Source organism: Chelonoidis abingdonii, chromosome 3, assembly GCF_003597395.2.
Source record: "Chelonoidis abingdonii isolate Lonesome George chromosome 3, CheloAbing_2.0, whole genome shotgun sequence".
Classification (NCBI taxonomy): Eukaryota; Metazoa; Chordata; order Testudines; family Testudinidae; genus Chelonoidis; species Chelonoidis abingdonii.
This window is the reverse complement of record NC_133771.1, coordinates 94,662,029-94,681,787: the sequence shown is the minus strand read 5'-3', so window position 1 is coordinate 94,681,787 and position 19,759 is coordinate 94,662,029. Positions and strand designations below refer to the sequence as shown.

Sequence of the window (19,759 nt, the reverse complement as noted above, 5' to 3'; positions counted from 1 at the left end):
AAAAAAACACTGCACTGGATCAGCAAGAAGTTACATGAGCACAGGGTTTGTTGCTTGCTTGAATGTTTCCAATGAACACATACTGTAGTGTTCCATCTGACCCTCTGTTTAGGCTACTATGCATTTATACTGTGTTCATCACAGGGCATAGTGTCTGAATCCCTCATTTCTATTGTCTGGATTGTAGTGGTCTACTATTGTGAGGGTGGGTCCAATGAAGTATGTATACTGGGTGTTTAGCTAAGTACTTTTTCTCAACCACTATCTCTGCATCCTTGTTTATTGATGTGTATTTCTGATGGAGGTCAGGTTGAATTTTTTCCAGAAGCACATTTAAAAAAGGGCCAACTGAGACACAGTTATTCTAACACCTCCTGCAGACCAACAACAATGTAATGAATATGCCAGCCAGTTGTGAAGCCATTTGACAGGGATTTGGGGGCAGGCAGAAGCTGTGTTCTGAGGATGTGGCTATTTTCATTTTTTGATTTATTTCTGGCAGAGCTAATTCATTATTTGCATTTTTTTTCTGCTGGATGGTTGTTATTTGTGATTGTAAGTAATTAATTGTTAGGGCACTTAGTGATTCTTGTGGGGGCCTTTTTAGTGTTCTTTAAATAAATCCAAATTAGTTGCAATTCTTATTGGTCTTCATCTTTTTTTCTTCTGCTATTTGAAGCAGAGAAGTATATGGTAATCATGTATTATTATCATAAACTCTTCTAAGTGGGCTGGGATTGGATTCAGTGATAGCTTAGTGGTTTGAGCATTAGCTTCCTAAATTCACAGCTGTGAGTTCAGTCTTTGAAGGGGCCACTTAGGGATCTAGGGCAAAATCAGTACTTGGTCCTGCTAGTGGAGGCAGGGGGCTGAACTAGATGACCTTTTGGGGTCCCTTCCAGTTCTTTAAGATAAGTATAATGTTGTAGCTCTCTTTCATTTGGCAGCTGAAATGTCTTTCTAGTGCAAGCTTGGGAGTAAACCCAAGGTAGGTTCTGTCATCATAACACAAATCCTTTTTCTGTACATTTGTTATTTATATACATTATGTAGTAGGGAGGAGATGTAGGCTCCTCTGCTTTGTGCTGGTCAGTAGCTAGTTACCCTGGCCTTTTTGGAGGGGTTACAAGTCTCCCTGTATTGGCTGTTGGTGGAAGGGGGCTTAAGGCAAAGGCAAGAAGCAGCTTTGGGAATGTCTGATACATTGGGGCACCCTCACACTGCAAATTAGTCATCAGCTTCTCTCAATATTATCCCAACTTCATACTACTACTCTCTCCATGCACCTGGCAAGGTTCTTCTTGGTAACTTGTTTAGGAAGATACAGGAAAGAATTGGTTTTCAGATCCCTCTGTATTCAGATTTCACCCATGTGGCTGTCCTTTTAATTCTCCCTGATCCTATATGAACTAAGTGAGGAATATAGATGAGATCTTCGGGGGCAGAAGGCAATGAAAACGTTTGGGGAGTGCAGAGGAAGGACTGGGAATATACAGTCCTGGAGTTTTCCAGTTCTTTTTGTCCTGTAAGGTAAATTAAGCTGAATTAAGTTTGAGGCCTTGTAAAAAATAAAAAGGCACCCGCTCCATGAAACGCAGATGGGATTTGAAGGCTTCCAGGCTGTAGATATGAAATGCAGGACTGGACAAGGGGGGAAGGGGCAGAAAGGAGATAAGGGATAGCTGAGTGGCTACAGCGGGTATCCTGTGGTGGAAATCTAGATAGGCAGATATGTATGTGGGACGGCGGGGTGGGGCATAGCCCCTCCCCGCCCCGGTACATGATCACAGGACTCCCTCCTCTGTCATCCTCCCCGCGGCCGCTCCGCCTGCGCCCCCTCCCCCTGGGCCGGGTTATGCAAGCGGCTCAGCGCCCGAGAAGCAGCAGCATCTGCGGGGCTCCCGCCCCTGGCTCCGCCCCGCTGCCGGCCGCGCAGGAGGAGGCGGCCCCAGCATAAAGCAAGTTTTGTCTCCGGTGCTGCGCCCCGCGAGGAGGCGGCGAGAGCCCGATCCCTGCGTGCGCCATGGCCGCGCTGCCCTCAGGGCTGACCCGGGGGGCCGGCGGCGGCGGGAGCAGCCCAGTAGCCGCCCGGCCGCGGCGCGGCGCTTAGTTCGCGCTGCCCGGCCGCGTCCGCCCGCTGCTGGCCGGGCCCCGCGGCGCAAGGCGGGGAAGCTCGCGGTGCTGCTGGGCTCGGGGCCCCGGCACCATGTGGGGCAGCAGGATCCTCCCTGAGTTAGGGGACGGTGGCGGCTTGCGCAGCTACAAAGCCGGTAAGGAGCCTGCTCGGCCGCGCATCCATCCCTGCCTGCCACCCTCCCTCTCGCCCGGACCCTGCCTCCACCCTGGGCGGCCCCTGCCTAACGGGAACCCCGTGCTGCCTGGTGACATCTGGGCACCGCGCCGGGTTTGCAGAGAGCAGCCAATACCCCCCAGGCACGTCTCCTCCTCTCCCCACTCCCAGGTTAAACAGATGGCCGGGAGATTGGTCTCCGTGCCCCAAGGCTGGCTTTGGGCACACCCGGCCCCACAACTAATCGGTTCGGTTGTGCTTCAGAAACAGTTGCAAAGGATGGGGGTGGAGGGGAGAATAATAGTTTTGGGGAGGTGGCAGAAGATCAGTGCAACTAATTACTGGTGATGCGTTTGCAGACAGGCTGCTCTGTGTAGAGGGGCATTTAAGGGAGCCATTTGAGCTGAGGAAAATGCAATTAGCTCGGGGCTATATTTAGGGCTGATCATAATTGCTTTTAAATCTGCGACTAAAAAAAACCCCGTTCCCCATCAGATACTTCACTAGTTTTGCTGAAAAGGGAGAGAGACAAGTTTGCGGTTAGAGGAAGAGTCCTTATTGCACATCTGTACTTCTTTTGCACATGGCAAGAAAAGATCTAGTTAATGAATATTAGTCAGTGAGTATAATTAAGGCAGCACTGGTACAGTGACTGGAAACATAGTGATACCTCTGGGTCAGTTGTTTTTTCGGTAGTGTAACTTTTCAGGATATATGGTATCTTGGCCAAATTCATCCCTGGTGTAATTCAATTTAAAGTGTTTTTTAGATTGTAAAAGGATGAGAATAAGGAAAGGCAAGTTTTCTTGAAATCAGTGGATTTACACCAGAGAAGAAGCTGTCTCATTGTGTTTAGATGTGTTATATCTCTCTGTTGGTAATTAAACAATGCACTATGTGATCCCCTTGATTCTTGTTGCGCTGACTGCTGAAATGACATTGTGTTGTGTCCAGTAAAGTACCCATTTTTTTATTAATGTGGAACAGTGTGTTCCCAGCACTGTGATCAAACTGTATATGTCTGTCAGGCACTTGAAAATACTGTCATTCTTTTGCAACATTGGTAGTTATTTTATCTCTAATTAGCTGGATTTAGAGAGATAAATATAAACTGCCCACTGTTGCAGGAGAACTAACTGTTATAGTTTATACACATGTCATTTGCTATTTAGTTAGCTGGAACATAGAGGTGATGACGACAAAAGCTGATCTTATCTAAATAATCTGCTTTTCCTTCATTCACCCTAGAGGATGAAGGACCTAAATGATAGACTTTGTTGCCTGTATGCATGGTTCTTGTTTCAGATTTGGACTACAACCAACATTTTAGCCCGTTTTTTTTTTTTAACGTTGTTTTGGACCTTTAATTTTAATGTCACTTTCATAACTGTTTCTGGCCTGCATTTGAGTTCTGAGTTTCTGCGATTGGCAAGACTTTTTCAGGCTGATTAATATTTAGAATTGAATTTTTAGAGATGATTTTGTAGTGTATCATTCTCATGAATAGTACAACTCATGGGAGCAAGGGCTTTCATGATTGAGTCCTCTATCTTCGGGCAAATAAAATAAATGGACTGACTGCAGAGCGCTTTAGACAGTTTTCTAGAAGGGGGAGCAAAATCATGCAGTTCCTTTTCAAGTAAAATCCTCATGATTTTGCTCCCTAGTCTAGATTAATACATCATTGTCAAAGGGATAAATTCTGCTTTCTTCTACATTGGTGTAATTTGCAAGTAATTTCATTGAAATCAGGCTACTGTGTTAGTTTTGAAATTGAGATGCATAGTTTAATTTTGGAATTGTTGCGAAACATCTGTCTCGTTCATTAAATGGTATATAAATAGTTGGCATAGTTAAATGGAAATATTGTTTGCTTTTGAGCTGACATGTTTTTGCTTGAAAATATAAGATATTTCTAGCAGTTGCCTGAACCTTCACAAATAGTCCAAAGTATGCTACAGTAGTATGAAAGAAGATGCTGTTATTTCTTTACTGGTAGCAGGAATTATACATAGTTTTAAAAGATTAATAACATATTTATAAAAGATTAGTTATAAGGCTTAGTTATTCTTTTGTCTAGTTATCTATTCTTTTGATAGGAAAAGTTGTCATATTCTACATAAAATTAAAAGAGAAAACAGCCCGGGGCCTAAATTTTGGAAGGTCTGAATACCTGTGGATTCCTTTGGAACTGCAGGAACTTGGCAGCTTTGAGAAGGTGGCCATAATTATTTGAAATCCGGTGGTAGAAATAACTGAACTTGGGCAGTGTATAATATCGGTTGTTATGATCACTAAACTTAGGGCCAGATACAAAACCTATTCCTGTTAATGGGAGTCTTTCCATTCACTTCAGTGGGCTTTGGATCAGGCCCTTATTGGCTATGTGAACATTGCAGTCTAATCCCAGAATTCAAACTCAGGCTCAGATTTAATCCCCCTTCTGTCTATACGCAAATCGTGCTAGGGGGCTCAGTCTCAGGATCCCCCGGGGGTGAAGGGTCTTAGCCTGAGTGATGCTGTGATCCAGGGTTCAAACCAGGGTTCAGGACTCATGTTTTGAGAGTCTGCCAAAAGTATTCCACCATCTCACAGGCTGGATTTCATTGTCCTTTTCCCCAGGACATCCCTTCTATATTAAATTGATATACTTGGAGGACTGGCCAACTGTTCTTTTTTGGTCCTGAAAAGGGCGGTTTGAGGTATAAAAGTATAATCGTTACTACCTTCACAGGGAGGTCGTTATATTCTGCAGCTGAATATTGTGCGCCAGTGTGGTCTTTCAGCAGTCGCACTAAACTCCTTTACACTCAACTCAATAATAGTATGCACATAGTGTCAGTGATGCTCAAATTGGCTCCAGTTGGCTGGCTCCCAGTCCTATCTCATATCTAGCCTCCACAGATTAGAAGAGCTGTTCAGACATCTTGCTTTCTTAATGCAAGCGCGAGGATCCCGCTGCACAGTGACCTGCAGAACCTACCAAAGACGAGATTAAAATCCCGCAACCCTCTATGGAACTGTATCAAGACCTTTACACCCACCTTCAATGCTGAGGCTCAATGTAGGGTCACATGGAGCATTTTGACTGCTCAAAACAAACAGCTCATTGTTGATCCTGTTGAGGTACCACCGGATTTTTATTTATGCCAGAAAGACTGGAGCAGCTTGAATTGCATCAGGACATTTCATGGGAGATGTGGACAAATCCTCTTTAAATGGAAAATCAGGCAAACACCTGTATGTGACTGTGGTCACCAGGCACAAACGATGGAGCACATCATATCTGAGTCTCCCCTTCGTTTGTTTGCCGGGGGCCTGAAGGACATTCACCAGTTCACTGCTGTGGCAATGTGCTGGCTATCAGACTTAAATATACATTTGCAGTCATGGGTACCTACCCAAGCCATACAATAGAAAAAGAATTTCGTTGTCCACTAACAGTCAAGTTTTCCCACGCTGCGCCACGAGCCAAGGGCTATGGCAGCCTCATTTTGGGAGGCAGTTAGGAAATCTGGGATATGGGTGGTTGAACTTGGGGCTGCATAATGCAATGTAGATGCTGGAGACCCAGAGTTCAACAATTCCTAACCTGGGGTTACAAATGAATGTTAAATGTTCAAGCCCTAGGTTAGCAAACCCAGGGTCTGATCACTTGAGTTCTACTCACCCGAGCTTACATTGCATTGTAGACATACCCATTGTGTCTGCAGTGGGAAGTCATTTGGTTTAGGCTAAACTTAAAGTGAACGTTCTGTTTCTGTGTTCGAATCAACCGTCCAGTATCCCTTAGTCCATGAATAGATGATGGGTTTACTCACGTTTGTTCAGCAAATCTCAGTTCCGATAATCTTTATCTCAACTGTGTCTGCAATATTCTATAAATTACTTCTCTGTCTGATTTCCATCCTCCTCTTACCCCTCTCCCCCGCCAGTGTTGTGCTTTTGGAATAATCTGAGTTGAATAAAAAGGGACTTTGGCTCTCTTCTATTATACGAAATGCAGTTTTTAAAAGCAAATGTATAGTTTGGCACAACACAGAATGACATGCATGGTTAGTTAAAAAATGAAGAGAAGATAAAGGTCAAGTGCAACTTTTGAGTTCTGATCTCTGAAAAAAATATTTCCAACACAGACTGAAGAAACTGCTGCAGTTAAGGGTGTCTATAAATAGTATAGGGTAGCAAATGAAAAGAGTGTAGCTAGAGGTGCACAGCCATTCTGATTCAACATTGATGATGAATGCCAATGTACTTTGCTGTTAGCAGATCTGATATTGTTTGTGTTGGTACAAGGAATAAAACTGGGACTCTTCAAACGGTAGGTATGATGTCATAAGATAATGGTCTCTTACTGGCGAACTAAAGTTAAGGCATTATTTTCAAAGCTGGAGATTCTTGTCTTATGACAATGTGCCCCTCTCCCCCCAGCTACATCTCTCTCTTGGACCAAGTGATCAGTATAGATTTTTATATCTTTTTGTCTGTTGCATATTGGTACAGTAGAGTTGAAGACTGCAACATTATTGACCAGCTGTTATTGCATTTTGATTGGTTGACCCACACAATAGGTCTTCACATTAAATGGATCAGAATAGTTTATCCAGGAAAACATAATATTTTGTTAGAAGCATATTCTACATCCGTGGAAAAATTCTTTTTTTAGTAAAGTACATTGATGGCTAATACCATCCCCTTTTTTCATGAAAAATTTCATGGTCTACTTAAAAAAATTAGATACAGAGTGTGGAACACTATCACTAGTTATAACTGGATCATGAGTTGTTTTTTTGTTCTGTGAAAGATATAAATTCATTTTAATTTTCTTAACACACAATGGGTCAGATCAGTTCCTGGAGTGTACACCAAGGAGTAATTTGGCCCTGTGTGTATTAAATGTTCAGGTATAGCATAGATAAAATTTATTCTGTTTTCTTTCATATTTATTTTCCGAAACCAGTCAAGTAATTGTCTTTATAGGTAAACTGCAGTGATACACAACAAAAATACCCAGAATGCTTTGGAAAATGTTGAAAGTCTAGCTGTCTTTGAAGTCTTTACTCACATCCTGTTTTGTTTCTAAATCGTTTTCATTCTGCAGTTTAAGGGAATTTTCCATTCTGCAATGAAAGTAGGCATTAACTTGTGCACAAATCTGTAAACAAACCTATGTGCCTCTTTATAGCCAAGGATTAAATGGTAAACATTTACACCATGGCATAAAGTCAGTCTAAGCTCTGTTAACACGTCTAATATTTTTTAGAATATGAGTAGGTCACTTTCAGACCTCTTTGCAACATTATTGCTCATAAAAACCTTTTGAGTTAGATAAGAAATTTCTCTTTATTTTACAGAGGCATAAACTGAGATGCACGAGTTTATAACTTGCTGAAGACCACACAGGGAGTTCTGAAACTGATGCCCAGCCCCAAGCCCAGTCCTGTAAACTATTGCTTGAATTGCGCAGGCAATTAATGACACACTTCAGGCTGTGAAAATGTTCATCTGTATCAACAGTATTCACCAGACAAACAATCATTCACTCAGACTGTATGTGTTCAGTATGATATAAATGATTGCAGGAATTTAGACAACTGCCTAATGATTTATTTGTAATATGTTTATTACCTTAAGTAAATGGGCCCATCTGTGTTGATACTGTAGTGCAGTAACCAAAACTGGACTATTGCGGCCATGGGTCTGTGTATCTGAGGAAGGTTTGGCCACCTGCTCAACAAACTTGAAATAAGGAATCTCCTAAGGGTGTGATTAACATTGTATAGAAACAAGTTCCTAAGTCTTGTGGCTTGTAATACATTAGGAATGTGATTAGTTCATATCCACAAACCCCTGAAGTTTCTCTTACTTAAACCATATATATAAGCTAGTACATTAAGAGTTAGACAGCCTACTTAGTGATGTCATAATTAAAATTGTGATAAGGTTGCAACTCATTGTGAGCTTTCCTGGTGTTATAACTTTCTTTAATGCCACTAGGCAGTTGTGTTTAGAAACTTAGGTGCTTAGTTTGTACTGAAAAGAGAGAAGTACTTGGGAAAACTTAGTTCTTTTGGGGATTGGGGGGGTTGGGGTGGGGGAAAAGATTCAGTAATTTCATTTCTGTAACAAGTTTTGCTCATCAGTAATTCAGGTTCAGCTACTGAGGATGTGATGGTCCTCTAAGCCTGCAAGGAGGCGGGCTTATCTTTGCGCGCTGGGCAATAAATGGTGAGTTAATGTCACCCTATAGAGTGGGCATCATATACATATTTATGCCAGACACATAAAAATCAGGTTGCTGTAGTACAGAATGAGTGATTATCGGCGTTTACAAACTCAGTATGACAATTATGGGAATGGACATTGAGGCGATCTCTTTACTCTCCCTCAGTAATAATGAAGTAAACTGAGATTCCTTGTTGGAATGGTAGTTACTGTTAACTCCTTACATCTCTCCTCAAAGCTGTAGCTTTTCAAAACATTAATTTTAAAGCTGTATATATTCAAGGGAATTCGTACTACAAAACACTAATGTCTTAAGAGGTTGAGTGCAAAGAATTGGTGGTTCTACAAAATGAAGAAGTATAAGAGCTGTCGTATTGTTACTCAGTGGTGTTTAAGGAAGGCTGCAATCTTTTCAATTATATACTCACACTCAGAACTCCTGATCTGACAATGGACTACATTTTTTTTGTAATCCTATATATTTTTACAAACTACCTATCTAAAATGACTCTTTAAGATACTCTGCTCAGAAGCATTGGATTAAGTTATAATACAGGGAAGTTATCTCACTATACAAATCAGAACTATATATTAATGGTTTACCCTGGGCGTCTATGTCTGCAGTAAGAAAAAAAGGGGAATGTATGTGTTTAAACAGGTGTTTATTAACTCATGTGGACTACTAATGTGTTAAAATCATGGAATAGACTAGGCAAGCTGTAGTTTTGACAGCTGTTAGCCAGTGAAAGCAAACCCTTACTGGTACCTTAAAGATTTACCTCAGTCAGCTAGTACATGTTAAAGCTGCACTTACCTTGTCTGTATTAGGATATAACATTTAACGTGAGTAAGCTAGTGTGTTAAAAGTCCACTCTTTTTTTTTTTTTTTTTTTCTTCAATAGTATGGATAAAGCTTAGGTTATCACTATGTTTGGCAGACCCCTGTCTTGATAGAAAGCACAAGTGAAAAAGATTTGTAAATCTAATGGTTCTGGAAGGACTTGACATTGTAGGAACAAATGGTTGTGCTGCCATTGTTGGGAGCAGAGTATGTATGTTGTGGATAGGTTATTATAGGAAGAGGGATAGTTCTACACTTGTCTCCAGTATCAACTGTTCTGCCTTCCACATTCTTTAGAAGCCTGCCTGTGCCTTGCAAGCTGCTTGAGGCTTAACAGGAGGAGTTAAAACCACTTGTTAATTCTTATGGTGGCCCACTTTGTACAGCTGTAGTTAAGAAGAATTTTTTTGCACTCTGCCCTTTGTTGTAAAGTGTTCAGTGACACACAACTTTGCTGTGAACTGAAAGTTTACACTAAAACTCTTACATGTGTTGTGGCGGGGAGAGAGGGCGAGACCCCCTCCTTCCCAGCCCCAGCCGGGGAATCTCCCCTGCCACAGCAACCACAGAGCTGAAGCTAGGAAAGAGGGCCATCTCTCCCCAGCAACTGCAGCCCTGGAGAAAGTCGCCTCTTTCTCTGGCTACCATAGCCCTACATCTCCTAAATTCCCCCCTGCCTCTTCTTCTCACCCCACTGTCCCCTCCCACCTACCTGCTGTTCTCCCCAAGGCCACCACCTCATCTTACATGTGCATCTTCTCCAGGGTTCAGGCACCTAATTAGTGGAGCCATCCCTTCATGGCTCCACTAATTAGGTGGGTGGCCCTTCATTTTCTTGTGTGCGGCCATCCAGGTGCGCACTTTAGCAGGAACTTTGTGTGGGCCACCTGAATGGAGCTCATCCATAGACCACAGTTTGAGAACCTCTGATAAGTTTTTAGAAAATATGCAGAACCTAATCTAGAGGGGTGTAGAGATCTCTTACTTCCCTGTAGGGGAGATTTTTGCTGGCCTGGCTAATTTGAGGATGGTCAGACTGACACAGGCAGAGCTACAAAGCATTTGCTCAGCCCCTCAGTCATTGGAACCTATAAAGGCTCAGAAGTAGGGGTTGAAGAATTCATGCAAATATACTTAGAGCTGAGACCAACCTTGTGGGGGTCCTGGCCATTTGCTCAGCTGCACCTGCCAATTTCCCTGCAGAGCTGCCTGTGGAAGGTTAGGTAGAAGGATCTAAGGATTTGGGATCCAAGTTAGCATTCTCCAAAACAGCTGGTTCTGCTGTCAGAATATTCAGCATCCTACTGATTTTCCAGCATTTGTCAATTGAGTAGCCCTCAGAGGCATGACCTGGAAGGTGATGCCTCTTCCTGATGTCATTCCCCTTTGACCTCTGCTGCCATGTGGCAAGTGTGTGGAAAGTGTAGAAAGGGCAATAGTGCATATGCTACCTGTCCTCCCTTGGGAAGAATTTCCCTTGTTGAGGTGCACTAGTCCCTCAAGTTTCACCTGTTGCAAAAACTCCTGCAGCAAGAAGGAGGATGAATCAGATCTTAAAACTACATGAGTCTTTCCAATGGCCTCTTCACACCGATTTAGTTCACCACTACAGTCCATCTGGTAACTTCAGGAAGTAGATATTCAGCTGCAGACTCCCACATGGAGGACAAGGAGAATAAGGAGAGAGGAGCAGTAGGAAGAAGGATCGTGATGTTAACTCCAGGGAGTAGGGCAGCTTCAATGGCACTGGCAGATTGGAATTTGTCCAGAATAGTATTGTATGCAGGGCTTTGGAGCTGTGCTCTGGCTCCCCTCTAGTTCCAGGCAAAAACCTACAGCTCCACTGCTCTGGAGCTCCTCCACAGTCCAGCTCTGGGCTCCACTCAAAAGCCCTGATTGTATGAATTGGGGGTTAAAGTGATAAGGGAAGACTGCTTTTACAAACCCTTAGCTGAGAAAAGGCAGGCTAAAGACTGAGTGACACTAGTGTCATGGTCAAGAGAAGGATTTTTTAAGAAGGGGCTATAGAGCAGATAGTAGAGAGCTGGGAAATTACTAGAGAAAGAAGAGTGCCTGGTAGTGTTAATCACTTTCTCTTCTGCAGCTGTCCGTGTAATTCCCAAAACCGTGTGTATCTCTGACAACTAGCCAGTCATGGAGTGGCTGAGCACATGCTCCCCTTCTGCACATTTAGTGACAGAGGCCATGAAATTTCCAAATCCAAATTCATTTATAAGGCATAGAAGCTTGTGGATAGGCTTATAAATAAGCATTTTGTTCAATACTTTTAACAGTTCTTATATATAATATACATTAGATATAATCTATGTAACAAAATCCTTTTTGCTTATTGGGACAAATATAATTTTCAGCTTTTAATTCATCAAAGAGTCTTAACATGCAGTATCCAAGCAAGAATCATTCCTGAGTCACTCAGAAACCTTGTCTGAGATTTTTATCATAAGTTATCCAGTTTTTGGTGTCTGGTTTACTCTTTTTGCGATATGGCATGTCCAGATGGTGTTGGAAGCTGCAACTTTTTCAAATATGTTTCTGGGTAAACTGGGCAGCTTTTCAAGATTGGTTTTCTTTAAAAATGGCAGCTCTTCTTGGATTCCTGCTCTGCAACAAAGTTATCCATATGTATGAACAATCCTGATCCTTAGGAGACTTGTTTTATAGTTGAGAATCAATCCAAAAGACTTAACTTTATACAGAATTCTATGACTCATTAATCAAAGGATGAAAGCATCTGTGTGTAGAAGCTCAAAGGGATGACCTCACACAAGGTGGTTTGTTTTTTTTAAATAAAGGGGTAAATCTATCTTTCTAGCAAAAGTGATATAGAAAATACGGCTAACACTTATATTCATGATGTTCTGTATCTTCATGCACAGCTCCTTTTGATGTAAATAGAACAAGGGATTGGTATGGTCATTGTATCAGAAGAATCATCATTAAATCATATGGAAGATTTTACTGTATATAAAACCATGAATCAGTTGAGAAGGAAGAGGAACAGAAGTAGCTGTTGGTAGCCTGGAGAGTACCCTGGGTGGGGTCAGGTGGGGCTAAGGGGAATGTTTGCCATCAAAAGTAAGCAAGCCCTTTGACGCTGTTATTCAAAGGAAAACTGAATGTTTATCCTGGCTCGTGGGAGCTTCCAGGATGCTGGCATGCAGTGGATTGGAGTGGAGCTGTTGAGTCCCAGGTCCTGTCATGACAAACAAAAAGTGTGTATGTTTAAATCATCTTCATTGAACACAATTGGAATGCCCAGGGAAGGTGCTGCTAACGTGTTTTGGAGCTGTGTTAGCTGGCTGTGTTGTAGCCTAGTTTTCCCCTATGTCTTAACAGGGCTGTTCAATCCTGTTAAGCTAATATGATTAAAAAATAAACCCTTTTTTTTGCCTGTCAGGACTCGCCCACAGAGAATGCTTCAGTTATTGGGTTGGAGTGGGAGTCCTGAAATGATTCTGTTCCTACTCTGTAGCTTGGGAGCATTTCTTCATGCATGTCCCTTTTTCCCCTTTGAAATTCCCTAGTGGCTTTCTCACTTTGGCTAAGTGCTGAGGAAAGGATTTCATTCCAAATGCACTGTAGCAAGTGTAAAGAAAATTGGTGCTTTTTGTTAAAATTGTGGGGTGAAATCCTGGCCCCATTCAAGTCAATCTCAAAGCTCCAAGTGACTTGAATGGGGCCAGGATTTTGTCCCTTGCACTCAGATATGGAAGTGTTGAGTCCCACTTTTAGATCCTATCTATGATGAAAGGTACTGGAGCTTCCTCTTGAACAGTCGTCGTCCTGAGACTTTTAGACATGGGCTGTGGTAGATCTTTAAGTGGATCCCTCTTTGTGTATAGTGCATATCACCGCTAGTTGAAAAATGTGGAAATTTTCGTGTTTCAATAGAAATACCAGATTTTTGAAAGTTATTGACCAATTGTAATACACCTCCCTACATCCCATTTTTTACATGGCTGTTCTTTACAGTCAAGGTTCATTTTTTACATGGCTGTTCTTTACAGTCAAGGTTCATTATATACCTTTGCTTATAATGAAGAAGAGGGGTATCTTTATTCTCTTTTTCCCAAATCCAGTGCACCACGGTAGCGAGAGTTCTTCTGTGATTCTCTGTGTTAGCAAGTGTGAGAACCTTCTATAAAACTACTGGAGTTTTGTTGACTGACTCGTAGTAGACATGATGATTAACTCCACCCTGTATATAGGGAGGTGGGACTGGCTCTTTAAAGAGAAGGAATTAGGGTGCTAGAACAGAGGAGGCTCTGGAGGGGAAACCCTAGGAATGGCCAGGCTATAAGAGGATACTTGGGCAGAGGTTTATGTTGTGGTGGTGTCTTTGAGTTATCAATAAAGCCAATCCCTGGGAAAGGGCTAAATTTGCACACTGACTTGGGGGTCTGAGTGGTCTTCTGATGCTGGAGAAGGGATTCAGCTGTTCATGTACAATATGTCTTGTTCGACTTCAACAATTGGCTGCATACCCAGAGGGCCCAGTGTACGAAGTGTACACAAATACAGGGTAAAACCAAATCTATAAAAGATTTTATTATTAATGCTATGAAAAGAGAGGTAAAGCAATTTTTAATTGATAGGCACCCTGAGTTTAAAAAGGAAACTCCCTGTCTGCAGTAATCAGATTGAATTGAGAGCAAAAGTGGAACAGAGGGGTAAAGAGTACATTGAATACGAAGACAAGGAGGCGAGCCAGCATAGCAGGCATGAGGTAATTTATGGAGTCTTTTGTGCCAAATGTAAAATAAAAAACATCTGTAGTCTACGTTTCTGAATTTTGCTGTGTGCTAATAGGCTGTATCTGGAAGAAAGAAAGGAACTCATAAATATTAGCAAGTGAGATAAAATCTTGGCTCTAATCAAGTAAATGGCAAAATTCTCATGGACTTCAGTGGGGCCAGGATTTTACCTGTGATTGCTAGGTTGATAGTAAATCTTTATAGTTAAGTAAGTGTGTGTGTGTGTGTGTGTGTGTGTGTGTGTGTGTGTATATTCATAGATTATAAGGCCAGAAGGGACACTGTGATCATCTGGTCTGTCATTCTGCAGAACACTGGCTATAGGACTTCCCTTAATTAATTCCTGTTTGCAGTAAAGCACATCTTTTTTGAAGAGCATCTTGTCTTGATTTTAAAAATTTCCATATAAGGTAAATCTACCGCAGCCTTAGTAAGCTGTTTCAGTGGCGATTAACCCTCAGTGGGGAAACTAAGTAAATAAAATTTTAAAATATTGCACCTTATTTCAAGGGTGTGTGTGGGTGTGTGTGTAAATATATTTTTTTTTTTTTTTAAAAAAAGACTTGGTTGTAAGCTAGAATGTGACATCTCACAAATTGAATCAAATGTCTTCATATAATCTTTGCCTGTCGTCTTTGTTCTGTTTGTCTGTGCGTGTGCTTTTAGATTGATCTAATCTCTGCCAAAAAGGACTTGAAACCTTGTCAGTGACCTAGTATTGTACAGTGACTTATGCATTTACAGAGCCATATAAATGACGACGCTGTCTTGGATGCTATTTTAAGATCATACTGTTGTATTTTGTATTACTCCTCCCTTCTTCTCCCCGGAGGGTTTTTCTCTTCTCTGGAAATACTAATAGGTTAAAATCTTCATAATTTGTGAGAGTTCATAATTAGATGTTCCGTATTATAACAAAGAGAGTTACACATTTGGAAATGGCTTCTGGGGATATGTAAAGAGTACTGTACCTTTAGCCATCTGTATGCAATATGGCGTAATTGGATTAAAGAGTTTGAGACAACATAACATGAGAGTTAAGTTTTTAAGTAGATTATTCATGTCACCAAATCACAGAAGAAATTACATGAATTTATAGTAACTCTGGGTTATAATATTAAATGTAATTAGTCTAAAATACTGTTCTAGTTGAGTTGTGATTTCAAGCTGCAAGTCAGGGAGTTCAGTTAGATAAGACTTCATGCTCTTTCACCCTCCATTCTCCTGGGTTTCTCACTCTCCTCTACCTTGTCATTCTTCCCTCCCTTCTCACGTCATTATTCTCTCTATTCACTTGCTTGCATTATGGGAGGGTCACCTATTACGTGATCAGAAAACTAGGAAGTAGAATACGTTAATGTGTGAATGTTTATTTTCCTGATGAGTTACATAAGATACGGGCCTTTTTCATACAGAGGGCAGCGTGTTATCAGTCTACGTGGGTAAAATTGCTAGTTTCCCTACAAAGTTTTTCCAGTTGTAAAAGGGGTTTATAAAGAGAGCTGTCTTTCCTCTATTACAACTCTAAGCTCCATGCTAAAATAAATAAAAATTATCCTCTTGTCACAATAGTCTTCCCTTTCCCACTTCTCTGTCTTTCTGGTTTTTCCCTCCCTTCGTCTGATTAACTATTTATCCATTTTTTCTCCTTCTTATTTATGGTCATCTTTTAGAGCAGGGGTGGGCAAAATATGGCCTGTGGGCCGGGTCTGGCCCATCAGGGTTTGGATCTGGCCCTTGGGATTGCTACTCCTGTGGCGTCGTGGGCCCACACCACTCCTGGAAGCGGCCGGCACTACGTCCCTGCGCTCCTGGGGGGAGGGGGTGGCAGAAGGCTTCACGCACTGCTGTTGCCTGCAGACGCTGCCCCCCGCAGCTCCTATTATCTGGGAACGGGGAACCACGGCCAATGGGAGCTTCGGGGGAGGTACCCACAGGCAAGGGCAGCATGGAGCCCTTTGGCACCCATCCCCACAGGGGCCGCAAGGACATGGTGCCGGCCAGTTCCGGGAGCGGCGTGGGGCCAGGGCAGGCAGGGAGTCTGCCTTAGCCCCACTGCACGCTGCCGCCACCCCGGAGCTGCTCAAGGTAAGTGGTGCCCCACACCCTGAACCACTCCTGCACCCCAATTCCCTGCCCTGAGCCCCCTGCTGTGCCCAACCCCCCTGCCGCACCCCTCCTGTGCCCCAATCCCTTGCCCTCAGCCCCGTCCTGCACACCACATCCCCTCCAACACTCCACACACACTCCCACACCCCTTCCCCAGCTCTACATTCATGGCCCTGTATTCAAGTTCTCCACCCATATGTGGCCCTCGGGCCACAAAGTTTGCCCACCCCTGTTTAAGAGTATAAGCCCAGAGGGGATCACCAGATCATCTAGTTGACCTACTCTATAGTACAGGCCACTAGCACCTGGACATAAAACCGAACAACCAACATTAGACCCCAGTATTTTAGCCCGCAGGAGACTAGACTATTCTATTATGTAGCACAGACAGAGAATAGGAGAGACTGAAGTTCAGCAGTGCCTGAGGTCCCTGCAATAGCAAGCAAATGATTAAGTGAGAGAGACCAGATAATCCTTGCAAGTGACTCATACCCACAAGCTGCAGAGGAAGGCAAAAACCCGCTAAGGTCAGTGCCAATCCGACCTCGGGAAAATTCCTTCACAGCCCCACATATAATGATCAGTTAAACCCTGAGCATGTGAACAAGAACCAGCCAGCCAAGCACTGACAGAGAAACTGTTCAGTAGCACCTCGTGAACCTGGCCTTTCTCCTCCAGTGTCCCATCTCCAGCTATGGCCATCCCTGATCTTTCAGAGGAAGGAGATTAAAAAAAAAAAAAAGTTCCTAATTGAAGAACTGTGGAAGCCTTGTTAAATAAAATAAATGTGTTGAAATAAAGATGTAGTTACCATACTGAATGTTTGTTGCTTGAAGCCTGCCCTAATGCCTTTTCCAGAGTGCATGAACATAAGGACTTTGCCATGTATTGCTGGTCACCTGACATGCATAAACCACAGTTCTCATGCTTCCTGATCATTTGTCCATCATAAGCACAGAAAAACCTTCGAAAGCAGACAGACTACAGCAGCCAAAGTAACACTGTGGCTCAGTAGTGCTTTATTAATGGAGCTAACCACAGAAGTAATCTAAGTAATCTGTGTGTCTTTTAGTCAATTTCCCTCTTGCCCGATGGTGACTTAATGTAGAAGAATTCTGTTTAGCTCTTCATATATAAATCTATAATGCTTGTCCGCTGCTAATGCTGTAAAGATCAAGTGTGTGTGTGTGTGTGTGTGTGTGTGTGTGTGTGTGAGAGAGAGAGAGAATCATAAAATGGGGGGAACAAAAACTGTAAAGAAAAATAAGACAGCAAATGCAGTAAAAAAGAGGGACTAAATTGTCCCTTCCACAGACACAGCTTCAGGAAGGGACTTTGCAGAGATTTCATAGACTCTCTTTGCAAAGATTTTCCCACATCTCCCTGTTGCGGGCAGTGAGATGAGAAGTCGCTCCCTAACCTGGAGTATGACCAGAGTTCCGGGGTAGGTCAGGGCCATCTGCATGTAGACCCTGTACTTCCACAGCAACTTCAGATCCTAGCAGGCTCTGCCTTCCCCCAGTTTTCTCTTTTAGGAACTGAATGACTATGGACTCCTCCTTGTCTATGATGGCCATCAGGGACATGCTTGGAAAGGTTATTAAAGCCTAGAGCTGTGTTAGTTTCTGCAGAGTGGGTGGAGATGATGGTGGCTTCGAGTACATCTCTTACCCCCTGAAGTGGACCCTGGACTGTCCAAGGAAGGAATAGTGTTGCAAGGCCTCCAAGTCTACCCTGCTGCATGGGCGAGGGGAAATCTGTGCATAGAGGACCTCTCAATGTATAGCATAAGGAAGGTGGCATGATTTGGCCAAAGGGATCTTATTAAAACTGTCGACAAAATGTCCCTCAACTCCCCTGTTTTGTGTACACTTGTGTTTAGAGATGGGGTTTCTCAGAAGAAAAATCTTATGTTCATTCCTTTTAAAGGTATTATGGAATGTGCGTGGGATGATGTAAATCAATTGTGTCTCTTGTGAATATGAGAGACCTCCTGGTTACAAAGTCATAAGTCAGTTTTCATTAATTGAAGTAATAGCATATTTCACTGCTCTGATTTCTACAGCTGTTATATATCAGTACATGTGGACTCTGTGATTGGTGCTGTACAAACACATTAAAAGACACAGTCCTTGCATGAAGAAGTTTATAACCAAATTTCTTTATCCTGCAATATGATCAGCACCTTCAAATTCAGTTGAGATCTGTAGGAATTGAGGACTCTTATTAACCTGCAGGATTTGATTCTATTATAGCTAATACATCTATCCTTTTTTCGTATTTTACAAGGTCATATTTTGCTGTGTGTAAGACATTTTGCGCCTGATTGTGCTGAAGTTAATGGAAGTTTTGCCACTCATTGCATTGTGAGTTTGACCAGGTCTATAAATCATAATAGATGTCTGCCAGTGAGTTACAAGGAAACAATTAACAGAATGTAGGATTTCTGGTGCCATAGTAAACCACAAGAGCTTTTCTCTTACGGTCTGGGATCCTACCAGAATCCTGCAATGGATTGTTTATAAAGTTGCATTAATATACTATATGGATCTGCCATTGCTTCTTCACCAAACTGGGATTTAGTGTTGTGCAGAAATGTACCGTTTCCATAGTTGGAAGTGAAGTAGTGCTTCCCTAATAATTTTCAACCCCCTTTAATTTGAGAGGAATAAACAATATCTTATCAGTTTTGAGGCAAATTGTAAGTTGCTTGGAACGCAGTTTTACTGACGTGCTAACTCTTTTTGGCTGTAGAATAATATTAATCTGTTTTATCTATGAAGAACGGTGTTTTTATAGACATTTCTCACACCTGAAAAGTTATGCACACCTGTTCTGAAGTATACTTAGAAGGACACAGGTCTTATTGTATTTCTTTCTGTATATTTTCTTAACTTGCACATGTAATCTATTAATTTATATGACTGCTCTTGTGGAATGAGCTCTATTTCTGCACACCTCCTTAGGAACAAGATAAGAACTTCTCTGCTGAAATCCTGTCACCTTAGAAGACATGTAGGAGGGGAGCTCACAACTTGCAGACTATAAATATATGTAGGAGAGGCTTCTCCATGGTTGCTGACCATCTAAGACCTGTAGGATAGGAGATATCTGCCAGTACCTTTCTGAAGATGTGCTTATTTCCTGCTTGCCTTATTTGAAGTGGAGTTCTTAACCTTCAGTCCTCAAACTGTGCACGTTGGGAGCTCTGCTATTACGAATGTTTTAAAGCACAGGCCAATTTTAGTGCAGTATTGGCTGCTTGATGGTGTTGATAGTATTGTCAGCAAAAACTAGAAATAGCAACTCTGTACATGAACATAAATGTTATGGTGAAAAAGTGGACATTCCCAAACAAATCTTACTTAAAGAAAAGTTGTTTGAATGCTGATTCCACTACCTCGTTGTGCGAGAACCAAAGAAGCAGCAATCTTTTCTAAAACAAAAATCCACATACAAATAGTTTCTAGAACCTGAAACATCAGTAAAGCTGGAAATGAGTAGTTAAGATATTTAGCT

At 42.2% G+C, this 19,759-nt stretch overlaps 1 protein-coding gene across 2 annotated transcripts in view; it reads left to right on the top strand.

Moving 5' to 3' along the window:
* The first annotated feature begins 2,180 nt into the window (after positions 1 to 2,180).
* Positions 2,181 to 19,759, top strand: part of CEP85L (centrosomal protein 85L) — a 185,620-nt gene continuing 168,041 nt past the window's right edge. For both annotated transcript variants that reach the window (XM_032780536.2, XM_032780534.2), the window contains exon 1: positions 2,181 to 2,270. In XM_032780536.2, the coding sequence (XP_032636427.1) occupies positions 2,207 to 2,270 (64 nt within the window). In that variant the 5' untranslated portion in view covers positions 2,181 to 2,206. The remainder of the gene's footprint in view (positions 2,271 to 19,759) is intronic.